A 15,413-nucleotide genomic window follows, 5' to 3' on the forward strand; every position below is an offset into this window, starting at 1 on the left:
TTGTCATCTAACACTGTCCAACTATACTTCCAACTCCAACACTCACCACTCCAATTGCCGACAAGCTGTACTTTGAGGAACTCGTCCATTGGAAATCACCGTCATGATGATGTCTGCCCAACGCACCGTTGGCTTTGCCGCCCTACGAGCCAGGAGCCTGCCCGTCGTTGGTCGCGGGTTCAGCATCTCGACGAGCAGCCGGCTCGGATTGAAGGAGTCGTCTAGTCGTATGTATTTCATGCATTGTCTACAAGGAAGTATATCAAGCTGACCGGTTTGCTTTGCAGAGACGGACGCGGACTACGATAAACATAAGCGGGATTCGCTGGATAAGCAGAAGAAGGGCGCTGGGCACTGGAAGCCGGAACTTGCGTCGGATAGTGAGGAGGCTGTGAAGGCGGATAGGGCGCCGTCGGGGAGGGAGGAGATTTCGAAGTTGCAGGAGAGGACGAAGAAGTCTGCGGAGGAGACGTCCAAGTCTGGGACTAGTATGCGTGATGGGATGTAGTGATGGTTGGTGGATGGTTATCCCGGTTGTTATCCCGGAGTTGTAGTTTGTGTGACTGGTATTAGATAGGATTTGTAACGACTGGGTGTTTGATTGTCTAAAGTCATGGGCATCAATAAATATCAATAATTTCTGCGAGAGGAAGAGACTGGGAAATTGGCCACTGAATCCTTCAAGAGTTTGGTGGTTCGCGCTACCGGATGTTTGACCAAGTTCAAATGTTAGACCGTGCCGAGGCTGCAACTTTGAGTTCAAAGTGAGACGGAAACACCTCTTCTGCATTTATACCTTGTTCATCCTACACCGTACAGATTCAATCGCTCATCCATTCCAAGCAACAAGTAGCTGTAGCCCTGCAATAAAATGGCCAAGATTGTCTTTTTAATGGCCGACTATGGCCACGATCCGACCGGTTTGCCTCACTCCCCTCCCTTCCACCCATCCTCACAAGTCCTACACAACACAGCCAGACTGACTGGAAATTCTAGAAACCGCCGTCCCGTTCATGGCTTTCAAAGATGCCGGATTCCACGTAACAGTTGCCACGGAAAATGGCAAATCCCCCGCCTGCGATGCCAAAATGCTGCAAGGCCTCACTCAGAAACTCCTCGTACGAGACACACCCAAAACACCACTTTACACGACTTCTAACTACATTTCCTCAGGGCGCCACAGCATCAGTAGTATCTCAATACAACACCGTGTCCCAGTCGCCGGAATGGGCGAACCCCGTGGCATGGACATCGCCATCCTTCTCACTGGACGACTACAACCTCGTCTTCCTGCCTGGCGGGCACGAAAAGTCCGTCCGGCAGGTCATTGACTCGGCGGTCGTGCATAAGCTACTACTGGACTTCTTCCCCAAGACTAAGAAACCTAGTAGCAAGGCTGTTGGGGCGGTGTGCCACGGCGTCATGGTCCTTTCTGAGGCGAAGGGCGAGGATGGCAGGAGTGCGATTCACGATGCTGTTACGACGACTCTGCCGGCAAGGTTTGAGCAGGTTGCGTTTTGGGGGACGAGGGCGTTTCTGGGGGATTATTACAAGACGTATGGGGCGTGTAGTGCTGATGTGGAAGAGAGTGTGAGTATTTCGTGGTGTTTGGGGGTCGGGGATGTGCTAACGGGTTGTAGGTTCGCAAGGCGTTGGATGATCCGGCGAAGCAGTTTAGGGGGAGTCTTGGTCCGGGACCGTGAGTGTGAAGAATGTGAAGTTTTCTGTTGGTGAATTGGGCTGACTTGTTTAGGTTTGTTGTTGAGGATGAGACGTACAATTATGTTAGTGCTCGGTTTCCGGGGGATGTTGCCCTATTGTCTGAGAAGCTTGTTGCTTTGGCGAGAAGCTTGGGCGGTTCTTGATCGAAGGAGGAAGAATGGATTCATCGATAATTCGGTGACATGTAGCGAGTATATGTAAGGACAACCAGATTGCAATGTCATCGTGAGGCAGGTATGTGCAAGTGAAATGGAGTTTAGCAACAGGTGTAACGGCTACATGATAGTAACGTCACAACACCTACTCGTATTGACTGCCTCCAACTTTAACCACAAACAATAGTTTAAATATCTACCCACCTACTTAGGTAGGCACTTAAAATCTGCACTCGTTCAAGCACATTATCCATCACCGGCTACCCTCGGTGCAGGGTAACTAATCACCAACCCCTCGGCTCCGACCCCGGAGACAGCCGCAATCCGCTATCGATAACACCACAGCTTACTGTCCGCATCACCCAAATTATCTCGACCTCATGCTTTACTCATACCTTCTCCCCAACCCAATTACCAAAGCCACATCGCTATTTAAGCCCCCCCCGAAACGAGAGTAAGGCTTCGGCCTTTTCTCCCACCCGCCATCCAATCTTCTTAAACACAAGCAATAATGTCCAACCCACCCTTCCAAACCGCCCTCCTGGCAGGCGCCCTCGCCGGAACGACAGTCGACCTCTCCCTCTTCCCCCTCGACACACTCAAGACCCGACTCCAATCATCGGCCGGCTTCTTCCCATCAGGTGGCTTCTCCGGAATATACCGTGGAATAGGCTCAGCGGTGGTCGGATCCGCCCCCGGCGCAGCCTTCTTCTTCTGCACGTACGAGACGACAAAGGACATCTTGAAGAGGCAGGGAGCGCTGCCCGAGGCGGTGACGCAGATGATTGCCGCGAGTTTGGGGGAGGTGGCAGCCTGTGCGGTGAGGGTGCCGACAGAGGTGGTGAAGCAGAGGGCGCAGGCGGGACTGCACGGGGGTTCGTCGAGGGCGGCGCTGGGCGCGATATTGTCGCAGTATTCGACGCGGGGGCTGGGTACCGTGTGGAGGGAGCTGTATAGGGGTTGGGGTATAACGGTGTTTAGGGAGGTGCCGTTTACGGTGATTCAGTTTCCGCTGTGGGAGGCGATGAAGGCGTGGCGGTTGAAGCGGGAGAAGGGGTCGCGGAAGGATGTGACGGCCGTGGAGAGTGCTTTGTTTGGAAGTATAGCTGGGGCTATTTCGGCTGCCGCTACGACACCGTTGGACGTGCTGAAGACGAGAGTCATGTTGTCCAAGGAGAGGGTGTCGGTCCTGGAAGTGTTTGGGAGGTTGATGAAGGAGGACGGTATCCGGCCGTTCTTTGCTGGGGTTGCACCCAGAGTGACTTGGATTTCTGTGGGAGGTGCCATTTTCTTGGGGAGCTATCAGTGGGCTATTAATACCATGGGCGCCATTTCATGACAATGTGTGCGGTGACAAAAAAGGGGAGATGGTTGTACGATATGTGTGGCAAAACGACACAAAAAGGAAAAAGGAAGACACGGGGACGGAAGCCAAAAGCATATAGACAAACTCTCATAACTGCTAGTCTAAGCTGCACTAACTACAGAGCCTTGCAGCTGGGCCACCATTTGTACATTAAAAGAGCCCAACAACAAGCATTAAACAGAAGCAGAAACAATACGGTATAGCGCTGGGGGGGGTATTGCCATTGCCGCTGACACATAAACCTCGAAGTGTGGTTGAAAATGACGTGCGTTATGCTCCAAAGTGTATGGTTATTTTCAAAGCGAATAAAAAGACGACGCAATTCCCATAGACCGATTCGTTGACTCCCCAAAATAGAAATGTGGGAATAATACTTTCCACAACACCACATCCTAATCTCAACCATTGAATATTCGCTATGCCGCCGCTGTAGCCGTAGCCGTACCAGTAGCAGCAGCAGAAGATTCCGCCGGTGTCGCCGGGGCTCCTACTGGTCCTGGTGCCCCTGGTGTATCCGCTGGAATCATCGATGCTGCTGGCTTGGGTGGTATGATCTCCTTGCGCCCATTGGCTTTGTAGTACAACACAACGTCGTTACCGCTCTTCCACACATGGGTGCGGATTGTTGCAAGACTCATCAAAGGGTCAAGGAGCTGTCAGGAAAATAAACACGTTAGTCACAATTGGCGGCCTTGGCAACTCATTCTCGACAAGCAATTACACATACCTGATCATTACAGTACAATTCGAGATATTCTTCAGGAGGTAGCGCATTGGGCTCTGGTTCCTCGGGCATTTCCTCAATCCTTTCGGCAACATAGGCCAAGATTTTCTTGACTCGCAACATTCTGTTTGCGTTTAATCTGTTATTCCCGTCTGCCGGCGACAGAGCAGACAGGTCTCCCATAGGATGAAGAACAAACGAGATTTTGACTGGCTCCTTGAAGGGAACGAGGTTCTGCAATAAAACGTCCCCAAGCCACATTGGAGCCTTTTGTTCAATAATGTCGGCATCCTTGCCAACGTTCTGGACTGTTCCTTGATAGACATTGGCGCTGCCACCAGACGTCTCCTCTTGAAGAATGATCTTGGTTCCATGTGGAAGCTTCAAGACTGGAGTTTCGTTTGGAAGACTGGGTGTGACTCTGGTTTCGATCAGTTTCTCTGGTGTGTCGGCAAACTGTTTGTCGTAGTCGTTTCGAATCTTCTGGATGACTCCAAAGAAGCTATCATCTACTTCTTTTTCATTTGTGGACGATGACTCGGACTCCTCCGCCTTTTCGTCAACGACTACAGGCTTCTCCTGAGTTGCTTGCGACGATGATCGACCTAGTTTCTTGGTGCTAAAGGACATTCGGAACTTCTTTCCAAAGGTGCTGCCAGGCGATTTCGTTGTATCGGCTGCTTTATCTTTGTCTTTATCCTTTTCTTTTTCCTTGTCCTTGCCCTTTTCATTGCCGTTCTCCATCGACGTCTTTGCGTCTACCGACTCTGCAGCTGGGGCACTGGACACACCTGCGCTGCCGCTGGCAAAGTAGTCTTCCTTGTCTCCCTTCTCAGCTGGGCTCAGAGGGCTAGACACAGCCTCTTCTGGTACACCTGGCAGCGTCACACCAGGACCGGGAGTTGCGAGGCCGATTCCCAAACCAGGCGTGCCTTGATGAAGCTGTGAGCCATTAGCTCGAGGGGTGGTAACTTGATCAGATTTGTCCCAGTTCGAAACATTCGCTGAGGGGATATCAATCGAGGTAGGAGCATTGGCCCGAGTGGCGGCTTGATTCTTCGCAACCTCTTCGTTCAATTTCTGCCTGTAGCTCTCATCCCGCTTGATCTCTTCGTCAATCAAATTAGCGAAGAGGTATCTCAAAATCCACCTTCCGAGGCTGACTGCTTAGTGCGTTAGCAAAAACATGATACAAAATACTCAGGTATGGAAATGCAGTGCGTGGGCGATCGCGTACTTCTCTGATCTTCCCTAAACTCTATTGGCTCATCCAACTTCAACTCGTCCGCGTATATCTCGGCATCAAAACAGTTGAAAGGCTCCAGGACAACGGTGAGATTGCCAGAGCTCAAATCTACTGAGCACCACGGTGCCACGGCTTCCCGCGTATTGACAACGGCCTCAACATCTTCTAGATGCTGTTTGCCAAAACTTTGAACAGGCTTGCACTACAAAAGACAGCAGGACAGTGGTTAGAGACGACAAACTAACTAAATATGCCGTCCGATTGATCATGATGTGACTTACAGCAAGAAGATCCCAAAGCAGGACGTCACCAGCAGTATCCAATGTCAACACCCGTCTCCTATCGTTGAGCATCTTGTGTTTCAAAAGTCCAAATTGGCCTTCGATGGTCTCTTCTGGTGTTTGATGAATTGGCTTCACTTCTGGATCCTGTTGCTCTACCACAACTTCCGACCCCCGTCTGCCCAAAGTCTCGTTCAAGTTGTTGGACTCTGAACTGAAGGTGCTGCGAGTAGGGAAAACGGCAGTATTGGAAATACGGAGAATGGACTCTGGGGCGATCTCCTTCTTATTTGTATTCGCGTTCTGAGCATTTGGTGCTACAGCAGCTTGACGCAGCTTGTTGGATGCGGCAGATGCAGCCCTCTGATGGCGGAACCGCTCTGGGAGGTTAGTATCGGTGCTGGTGTCGACATCACCCCAACGATTGACCGACGACCGGTTTGTAGCAGTCCAGATGTGGCCGCCAGCAGCAACGACCTTGCATACACCGCAATGCTCCTCCGCGACTGCCAGACTAAGCCCATTGTCAATATCCTCTATGCTGCCTCGAACGTCAGTCTTGGCTACAAGTCCAGATCGATCAGCGCTATAGAATACTCCAAGGCTCGGGTCTTCCGAGAACAGAGACCAAATGCTTTCGTCGTGCATTGTGAAGGTATACATGCAGCGACCACCCTTGACACTCCACATTTTGATGGTTTTGTCGGCGCTGGCGCTCAGAATCGTGTCGCCAGAGTCATCAATGAGAATAGACCGAATGATATCTAAGTGGCCGACCAATTTAGAGACCTTGTCACCAGTCCGTGGATCGTGCAAGCGAACTATCTTTTCCGGCCCGCCGCATGCCATGAGGCCTCTACCAACAGCCAAGGCGTAGACAGATCCCTTTTCCGGGATCTCCTCGCCCCTGACATCTACCTCGAGAGTCTTTCCAGCTCCGTTCAGATCCCAGAGGCAAATTTTGCGATCCAAACCGGCAGAGGCAAGCCAGTTGGCATTCATATCGGCCGGTGGAGTCTCAACACATTTCACGTAATCGGCATGCTCTCCGATTGCGATGGTACGGGTGTTGTCCTCCTCCGAGTAAGGCCGCCATACCTTGACGGTAAGATCGGACGAGGCTGAGACCAATGCAGTATTATTTTGCGCCAAGGTTATGTCGTTTATCCAGTGGGTATGGGGTTGTACTTGGGCACGGAACTTGCTCCGGGATGGCTTCTTTTCTAGTGAGGTGTCCGTCACGGAGGAGGACGATTTGAGATCGAGGTCGAGGTCCCAGGCGCAGACAATGCCATCTCGTCCACCAGAGTAGCTGTAGCAAGGTCCCTGTTAGTGATGAAACCATGAAGCGACGCAGGGAAATGTAGTTCGCGGTGTCTCGCAAGAGGTTTGGGATGCGGCCTACAGGATGCCATTGTTCGTATCGACAGCAAGGCCGTTTACGCCTAAGCGGTGGCCTCCCTCAGAGGATTTGGCGTTCTCGAGAACTGTGAAAGCAGAAAGAAGATTGATTAGTACCGAATTGAATTGAACTGAACAGAGCAATGTCTCGGACGAGGACGAGGACCAGACATGAGAAGGGAAGCAGGGAGGAGCTCGCGTGCGGGGCAAGCTTCACTTCCCCAACACCACGAACACCACACACAGCAAACGAGATTGAGTTAAAGCTCGAGTAGACCATGGACGCTGTGGCCTTTGAAATCGATGAGAGAGCAAGGCAGAAAAAGACACTCACCGTAGCTAATTCTCTGACGCGCCTTCTTAGCCATGGCGCAGAGATATTGTGCTCGTAACCGATGGCAGCGGTTGCAGCAGTTGAATGGTGTATTATGATGTAGTTGCAATGTAAGGAAATGGAGGCCCCAGCATAGCGCAGATCGACACTTCAGTCAGCGATGGTGGTACGGGGAGAATCTGGGGTCCAGCGGCAGGACAGACAGACAGACAGACAAACAGACAGACATGGATGGATAAAGTTCCACGGCTGGTTCTGACTGACGTCTTGGTTCGGTCTGGTTTGACCTGGTTTGGTCTGGTCTGGTCGGACTTGAATGTCACGCAAGCTGACCTTGGCCTGACTAGGACCAGGTCCTGGCTTCCTCCACTTCACTTAGCCTAAAATCTTGGGGCAAAATGGAGGGCCACATGGAAGGTTGGGATGGCAATGGAGGCACGAAGTTGGCGCTTGTCGTCTGGCCAGCATCAGGGACACGCTTGCACAACTCAAAAATTGCGGAAAGGACATACAAGTGTCCAATGGAAAGTGAACGAATCAGTCCAGCCAATACTGTGCAGCACTTTTTGTTACTGTCTGGTAGCATAAAGATTTTTAAAGTCTGGTCTGTCTCTGTCTGGTCCCCATCAAGATGCGCTACGCTGCATGCGCACAGACAATGGATGGTGGATGGACCCTGAAGCGCTAGATCGTCTGGTCGCATCAACACACCAGACACCAGTTGACATCAAATACACACATCACACTTGGTCAAATCTTCTGTCTTTTCTGTTGCAAGACTCTTTAAATGAATAAGCCGCCCATCCATTCTCAACAAGCGCCGCCCTGATTATCCAACAAAGAATATTTCAATGCCTCCAAAATTATTCTGTTTTCCCGAGCCTGTCCTTTTTGGCTTCTCCCATCAGTACACGTCTCCCTGGTCCCTGCCATTTTCCAGAATCCATTCACGCCGCCTTCGCAAATGCACATCTCGCGGCATCTCGCGGCATCTCGGCTCACCAAGCTCCAATTCTCCTGCGTTACTAACGAGGCCAACGGGCTTCGGTCACCATATTTCGTATTTGTTCCGCATTTCTGCATGTCCAAATGTTTAAAAACTGGCCCACCTTGGCCGTGCTATCCGAAATAAGAGTCCGTCCAAGGAGGATCTGCATGTACTTGGCTTTACGGTTGCGGGCAACAGCGCGATCAATGTGGACCGTCCCAACGACTTCCCCCAAGTTCAAGATTCAGATGGTGTGCTTTGTGCTTCCGACATGCACAACACTCACATCCTTCTCCGAAATAGTGACGTTTGAGCGAGAAGTGTCATGTCTCGCCTGTTGCGCAATAGCCCAAGCCCCGGTTCCGTACGCATTCTGTATTTGTCTCCAAGGAACGGCGGGACTACTAGTTTGTGTCAAAGGAAAACCAACGGTTGAAAATACAGCAAACCATCAACTCCCCGGAACTCCATGCCAATATTAATGCAGATGAAATTAAATTCCCGGTATAGCTTCAATACGTCGCTCTCAGCTCGCAATAGCTCTTGGTTTGTGGACTGCCAGCGTTGAATGTCGTGTAAGCATATATGTATCCGGTTTTATGTCGACAAAGCATGAATAAGCCGGTAGGCATATCGTACACCTTTACTCTGCGGTGTTGTAAATAGGCACAAGGTATCCGACGCCAGGATTCTTCACATGACGGTGCAACTGCAACAGCCAACCGGGCACCATCTCGCTGATCGAAATCCTTTTCTGCCTTCACATTGTGGACAGTCATCTGAGTCGTAAGATACTTCGTCTTTTCTACCGGGGCATTGCTCGTGAAAGCATCTGGTACTTCCTCGGTAGACTTGGTGCTTGCACCGATATTCGATCAGAACTCGCCTACACATTTGCACAAACTTGTCGCCTTAAGCGCTGGACAAGCAGGGAGTCTGCCTTTAGAACACTGCTTGGTGTCCGGGGGGCTGATGTTAACGGCGGTGGTGGGTTGGGAAGCGGCAGGAGTTGAGATGAAATTCGGAAAAAGATGTGAAGTTGTTCGCTGATGAGGCTGATTGAAGAGCTATTCTTGGCGTGCTCATATTTAAATGCTCAGCAAATTCAAAATGTCAAACATGGCAGGTTGGGAGCGCTGAATATATCGACATGGCGCATATCCGTGAGTTTGACATTTTTTCCGGATAAGTCGGCGTTTGGTACCTTGCGGGCGGCACACAGCTTTTTAAGAAAACGTCTGGACACACTTAAAACCAGTTCAGTATGCTCTTGAGAGGCACGGAGGGCATTTCGCTGTTCAGTCTATTGGATGGGCCGCGTCACAGATTGTGCTGTGCGATGGTTCGGTGCAAACGCCACTCCGTCGACATGCCACCAGACCATGTTCCTAGGTACAGGTATGGATGGTATGGGGCCGATTGCCGTAACAGTCGAGACGTCTCGAAGACGGGCCAAAGGTCAGGCAGGCCGCAGAAGGCCGGGAGACCCTTGAGTTTGATCAATGCCAAATGGTTGGACAGCTTCGGGGTGTGTGGTTTGTGTGGTGTGGTGTGGTGTGGTGTGGTGTCTGGCGGTCTGGACTTTGCAGTGGTTCATGTCCAGGTCCCTGAGTCTGACTCTTCGTGACTTGTCAACACGAACGACGCTTGCACAGCCACCCAACCAATTCGCATACCAGCTGCCGTGCCTGAAAGGTTGACTGTTGTGGACTTGTTGGGTGGACAATAGTTGACTATTTCCGTTCAAGCCGCTTACCGGAGCTGTCGTGGAGGGAGAAGGAAAAAGAGTCATAGGCATTGTTTGTTGAAAATGCCCGGAGATGCACCTTCATCAATTGATGCGTCTGGTGTCTGGTGCTTTTCGGAACATACTTGACAGTCCAGTCCGTGTATCATGTCTCTTGCATGTCTGGTCAACACGGTCCACATGCAACATCCATCAAACTCCATTGAACCATTGAATAACAGTAGCCCCGAAGCATTCAATGTTATGCTTTGTGACCAAGTCTCGTGCAGCCTGTATTGTACTCCAAGCATACCAGACACGTATTTGATATTGATGTATTTGCAACCAGTACCTGGGCCCTGTTGCCGTGTGCGCCTCTGCTTTTCATCTTTTCAGCACGGCAGCAAAAATAGTTGGAATCTTTTCATCCTTGGTGGCGTTGCCAAGTGGCTCATGGAAGAGATGGAGTGACGAACAAACAAATGAGACCAGCAAGACCAGACCAGAACATTAAATTGACCAGGCCAGACTTCAAATGTTCAGTAATGTCAAAGTTGACCCACGGTGTCAGTCCTGGTCTGATCTCAAACAATGAACATTGAATGCTGACGTCTGGAAGTTCTTTGTGCCCCGTGACCCCCATCAGTCTGGCACGGGTCTGCAGTGGGTCACCAGCCACTAATTGATCAATTGATACCTGAACTCTGATGTCCACAGCGCCTTGCTTGCTGTCTAGCGCTTGCCACCTCCGTGTTTCTGACCTGCCCTCCAACCAGTTGACGCTTCTTCATGGCCGGCGACATGTTCTTCCGGCCGCAGAACCTGGAAAATTTATGCTTAGTTCCCAGAAGCGACAAAGTCATGAGGCTTCATAAATCCCCTCCATCACCAGCCTCGAGACTACATCAACAGTCATTACTCCGTGCCTTCGAGCAGTTGTGCTAGTCATACTATCTGAATCAGCCAGCTCGGCCTAGCTGGCCACGGCAACCCTATAAATCGCCTATCAGGTCGTTCCTTTTGCCGGTTGCAACCTTTGCGACAAAATCTCTCCCCCGTTTGACCTCTCCCTTCTCCCAGCGCCGTCACCTTATCCCTCTCAATTCTCCCCTCCCATTGTCCCATCTCAGCAAAATTAATCGCCATGGCCGACTCGCATCCCGATATTCAAAGCATACTTGCGGCACTAGGTGAGACTTCCTGATGGTATACTGCGCTCACTACGACCAACTAGCAATGCTAACGAACACCGTAGCCGCTCAGCGCTCAGCCGGTGCTTCATCACAAACGCCACCTGGACCACCTGGACAGTCTTATCCTCCTCCAGCTTCATCCGCGCAACCTTCTCATTATCAGGCTGCGCCTCCAGGCGCTGCTCCTGGCTATGGTGCACCTGGTCATGGACTCCCGGCCCCAACATCCAGTGGAAACGTTGACCTGAGTGCCATTCGGCCCATCAACTCTGGCACCATGAACTTTGACGACATTGTCTCCAAGGCCCGAGCTTACGCTGCCGACAACGGCGCCACGTCCTATGATCGACCACTTGTATACGGCTCCGAGTCTAGAAATAGTGATCGCAACTATCGACGTTCGCGATCACGCTCCCCCCCTCGCGGGGACTACAGAGACGACCGTCGTGGCGGGCATGGTCGTGACTATGGACGCGATCGTTCCTATTCGCCACCTGGCAGAGGTCGGTTCTCGCCTCGTGGAGGCGGCGGAGGTGGAGGTGGAGGCGGCGGACGAGACAGATCGCCGCTGCGTGGAGGAGACGAAAATTCAGAGACGATTCAAATCGAATCAAGCCTGGTAGGTTTGATCATTGGCCGGCAGGGCGAAAACCTGCGTCGTATAGAGGCAGATACCAATTGCCGTGTGCAATTCCTAGCTGCTACCGATGGTGGCCCATTCCGCCAGTGTAGGATCTCTGGTCCACGCCCCCGTCGTGCCGAAGTCAAGGACGCCATCAACAGAATCATCGAAGACAGCGGCATGGGTGCATTGAACCGACCTCAGGAGAAAACTCGCGACGCCAATAAAGGCGGCGCAACAGCACTGCGAGACGGTGAAGACCACATGCAAATCATGGTTCCCGATCGGACTGTAGGTTTGATCATTGGTCGTGGAGGTGAGACCATTCGTGATCTTCAGGAACGCTCTGGATGCCACATCAATATTGTCGGGGAGTCAAAGAGCGTCAATGGTTTGCGCCCTGTAAACCTCATTGGCACAGTGGAAGCCGCAGCCCGTGCCAAAGACTTCATTATGGAGATCGTCGATAGTGACACGAGAGGCGACGGCCCTGCAGCGAAGAAAGCTGCCGCCATGCCTGTTCTCCGTTCTGAGCCGCCTCCTAGGGACTCTACTGGCAGTGCCGGCCCTGACAAAATTAACGACTCCGTCTATGTCCCATCCGATGCTGTTGGCATGATTATCGGAAAGGGTGGTGAGACCATTCGCGAGATGCAAAATACAACTGGCTGCAAGATCAACGTTGCCCAGTCATCTGGCCCGGGAGAGACTCAGAGAGAAATTGCCCTGATTGGTACCCGTGATAGTATCGCGCGTGCCAAGTTGGCCATCGATGAGAAAGTTGATGCTGTGGTAAGTCAATACCGACCACTTCTTCCCGTCCCCTGTTTCCCAAAATTCATGACACTTGGCTGACATGAACTCGTAGCGACAAAAGAGCGGCTCTGGTGGCCCCCCTCGTGGCCGCGGGCATCAAGACTACGACCGGCCGTCGTATTCTCAAGGCCCTGATTCCACTACTAACCAACCTGCAGCGGCTTCGTCCGGTGATGCGTCGGATCCGTATGCTCAATGTAAGCGCAACACGTTTCTCCCGCAATTCTATTCTAGTCTAACAGGTGACCATAGACGGTGGATATCAAAATTACGTTGCCTTGTGGTACCAATCCTTGATGCACCAACAACAACAAAATAATGGCGACGGAACCCAAACTGGCGCCCCTGCTCCCGGCTCCTAACCCATGATACCCTTTCACTTATGATATCGACTACGTGCATATCTAGACTTGGTGACCTTGATTGAGCTTGGACTGTGGTAAACACCCGCAGCCTGAGGACCATCTGAGATGCCTTGACTTGATTTGACATCACCATCTTTTACTGGATGCTACATGAACTGATGGCTTGAGCGCATGTACAACTGTCCTTTTGACTTTTTTGATTTTGCCACTCATACTCCTCCGTTGCGCATCACACGGGACCCTCTCCCCTGGCGACGAACCCGTTTTGTCTCTGATGAACATATGACCTCTTCTCGCTGACCCGGGCCCCCCCTCTCTCTCACTCTCATACCCTCTCACTCTTTCTCTTCTATTTTTGTTGACAAAGTCGTCCCATGATGGGAGCTATCCAAAAAACGCTAACAGTCGTGCCATGTTTGGTTTCGTCTTTTGCTACTGGTCACCTTACTCTGCCTCACTGCAGAGGACAGTACCGAAAAACGGATTGGGATTAAGAAAACGTCCCGGTGACACGTCTGCATTCGGTCTTGATACTTTTGTTTGCGCAAGACGGCCGTCTCTACAACTTATGCTACAGTACTAGCCGAGCAGCTGATCTGATATGATTTTGATGTGTCACCAATGAGATGGAGCAGGGCTTGGGACCGGGACGTTCATATCAGGGCATGTGATTCGATTTATATGCCTGTCCCACTGCTGTCTTCTTATCCCTTGTTCCTGACATTGGACGAAATGTGACCTTGGAACCAGAAACAAGCCAACTGCATGGAACCTGATGACTTGAACCGAGCGCCTATTGACCTGACTGGCTCTGAGATGAATCTTTTGACAGGATACCAACTAAACCGAGAAATGCTGGAAGGCCTGAGCACGAGCGCACGGTGCCTATCAGAAAGAGGACTCGCCCCCAAGCTTACATCTTTGCAAGCCGTCCGTTGCCTTCATGCTACATCAGCAACAAGGGTGCCCCAGCAACATTGATAATTTCACGGAATGTTTTGACAACAAAGCAGAAGTGGGTGATGCCTTCCGCGAGACTTGGATACGGCCTTGGCATGCTTTTGATCAGTTACGTTTTCTCCACTATCGTGTGTATTTCCCATTGCATTGGTTGCTTGAGAGACCAAAAAAAGCACCAAGGTGCCCATCAAGGTACCTGGGCTTTTTGTATTGTGTTTATTTCGTCGTCTGTATCTGAATTTCTATGGCTATGCGCTATAGTTTGCTGAGGCGGAAGGGAGTTGGAAGGAACAGTGGAACTATATCAGGTACTTGTTATTCATTTTTGGTGGGACAGGAAACTAGGCTTGGAGTTTGCAGGACGTGGGCTGTACTTGTAGCCGTGCCGTAGATGCTGATGAATGATTTGATTTGGCTATAATGTTTACAAAATTGTTTGTTCGTGCGATGTTCAGCTTGACGTGAAGTAAATACTTGGTGAAGGGAAGGTGAAAATAGGTACCGTGTATGAAGAAACGTGGTTGGCCTTATGCGGATATCTTGCACAATCTTAGGTCGACATGATGGTTGTGTGCCACTGGATCTATGTTACGATTTACATGGGTGGACCAAGCAAGTGTTCTGGCTTTCTTTCACGAGAAATCTAATCCAACGATGTGTGAATGGGCCAACGCCTCAAGCAACGGCTCAAGAACATGGGGTGAGTTGAGACTCTAGACAGCAAACGCAGTATCAGAGACGGGAATGCATGTCATGCATGCAGAATCGCGTTTTTGAGTGACAAGGAGGACGTACAGTGGGAGGTCAAAAGTATTTAAACAAGAGAAAGGTATCGCATTTCGCGTTGTATGCTGAGGCATATTGAGCTGTGTTATACTTGGATATGGGCAAATACTTTTGACCACAGACTGTAGATACATGCATAAAAGTCAACATTATGGCCTGGTCGATGGTGCAATGCTCTGACATGAGTCGTGAACCTGTGAGTCTATTCCCCAATGTTTCCGGGAATGGTTTGCATCTCTGTTCAAGTTGTTCGCACGGGGTAATAATTGTGACAGATGCACGGCAGGGCTTACTGCTCAGACAGACCAACGCAAAGCCCAAACAGATAATTTGCTGCACAACTGCAATGAATAGCGGACACGTGTTTTGGGGCGATAGGGTTTATTTAGCAGACTCGGATGTTCAGAGTGTGGGGAGACAATCGAGCCGAGACTGTCATGTCTTCTCCTACTTCTTTTTGGTTGCGTGGTTGGTGAGTTTGGATTTGCTTTGTTGCTACTCTAGAGCCCGTACATAGCAAATCATGTCGCACATCAATGCAGGAGACCTGAACGGGAGATTTGTGCATGTTTCTTCTGGAATCGAGAATCGTCTCCTGGAGCATTAATTCAACCCAGCTGCAGTTGTCTTGCTACCTTGCCTGGTTTGATGACACCAACTCCGGCCCGTCCATCGTCAGTGCAAAGAAGAGGCCATAAGAGCGTTTGATGTAGCAGCAGGAGTAGCAG

The 15,413-nt window shown here is 50.9% G+C and overlaps 6 protein-coding genes across 6 annotated transcripts; 5 read left to right on the plus strand and 1 right to left on the minus strand.

Moving 5' to 3' along the window:
• Positions 1-103: 103 nt before the first annotated feature.
• On the plus strand, positions 104-1,865 carry VFPPC_13470 (DJ-1/PfpI family protein; the record flags this gene model as incomplete). The annotated part of the gene is made up of 6 exons (XM_022428879.1): positions 104-227; positions 288-488; positions 997-1,118; positions 1,174-1,590; positions 1,641-1,699; positions 1,754-1,865. 6 exons carry the CDS (start codon positions 104-106, stop codon positions 1,863-1,865), a joined length of 1,035 nt encoding a protein of 344 aa, XP_022284618.1.
• A 523-nt stretch (positions 1,866-2,388) lies between these two features.
• On the plus strand, positions 2,389-3,216 carry VFPPC_03453 (mitochondrial carrier protein PET8; the record flags this gene model as incomplete). The annotated part of the gene is made up of 1 exon (XM_018282952.1): positions 2,389-3,216. One exon carries the CDS (start codon positions 2,389-2,391, stop codon positions 3,214-3,216), a length of 828 nt encoding a protein of 275 aa, XP_018147637.1.
• A 443-nt stretch (positions 3,217-3,659) lies between these two features.
• Positions 3,660-7,263, minus strand: VFPPC_03454 (WD repeat protein; the record flags this gene model as incomplete). Its single annotated transcript, XM_022428331.1, has 6 exons — positions 3,660-3,896; positions 3,971-5,130; positions 5,205-5,415; positions 5,495-6,806; positions 6,900-6,981; positions 7,230-7,263. 6 exons carry the CDS (start codon positions 7,261-7,263, stop codon positions 3,660-3,662), a joined length of 3,036 nt encoding a protein of 1,011 aa, XP_022284619.1.
• Positions 7,264-8,384: 1,121 nt separating this feature from the next.
• On the plus strand, positions 8,385-8,699 carry VFPPC_17507 (hypothetical protein; the record flags this gene model as incomplete). The annotated part of the gene is made up of 1 exon (XM_022429210.1): positions 8,385-8,699. The coding sequence occupies one exon, from the start codon at positions 8,385-8,387 to the stop codon at positions 8,697-8,699; it is 315 nt and encodes a 104-aa protein (XP_022285763.1).
• Positions 8,700-10,111: 1,412 nt separating this feature from the next.
• VFPPC_15657 (hypothetical protein) lies at positions 10,112-10,414 on the plus strand (the record flags this gene model as incomplete). The annotated part of the gene is made up of 1 exon (XM_018293410.1): positions 10,112-10,414. One exon carries the CDS (start codon positions 10,112-10,114, stop codon positions 10,412-10,414), a length of 303 nt encoding a protein of 100 aa, XP_018147639.1.
• Positions 10,415-11,087: 673 nt separating this feature from the next.
• Positions 11,088-12,936, plus strand: VFPPC_03455 (far upstream element-binding protein 2; the record flags this gene model as incomplete). Its single annotated transcript, XM_018282954.1, has 4 exons — positions 11,088-11,133; positions 11,199-12,550; positions 12,627-12,771; positions 12,827-12,936. 4 exons carry the CDS (start codon positions 11,088-11,090, stop codon positions 12,934-12,936), a joined length of 1,653 nt encoding a protein of 550 aa, XP_018147640.1.
• Between the last annotated feature and the right edge of the window lie 2,477 nt (positions 12,937-15,413).

The sequence above is a fragment of the Pochonia chlamydosporia genome, chromosome 2 (genome assembly GCF_001653235.2).
Source record: "Pochonia chlamydosporia 170 chromosome 2, whole genome shotgun sequence".
NCBI classification, from domain to species: Eukaryota; Fungi; Ascomycota; class Sordariomycetes; order Hypocreales; family Clavicipitaceae; genus Pochonia; species Pochonia chlamydosporia.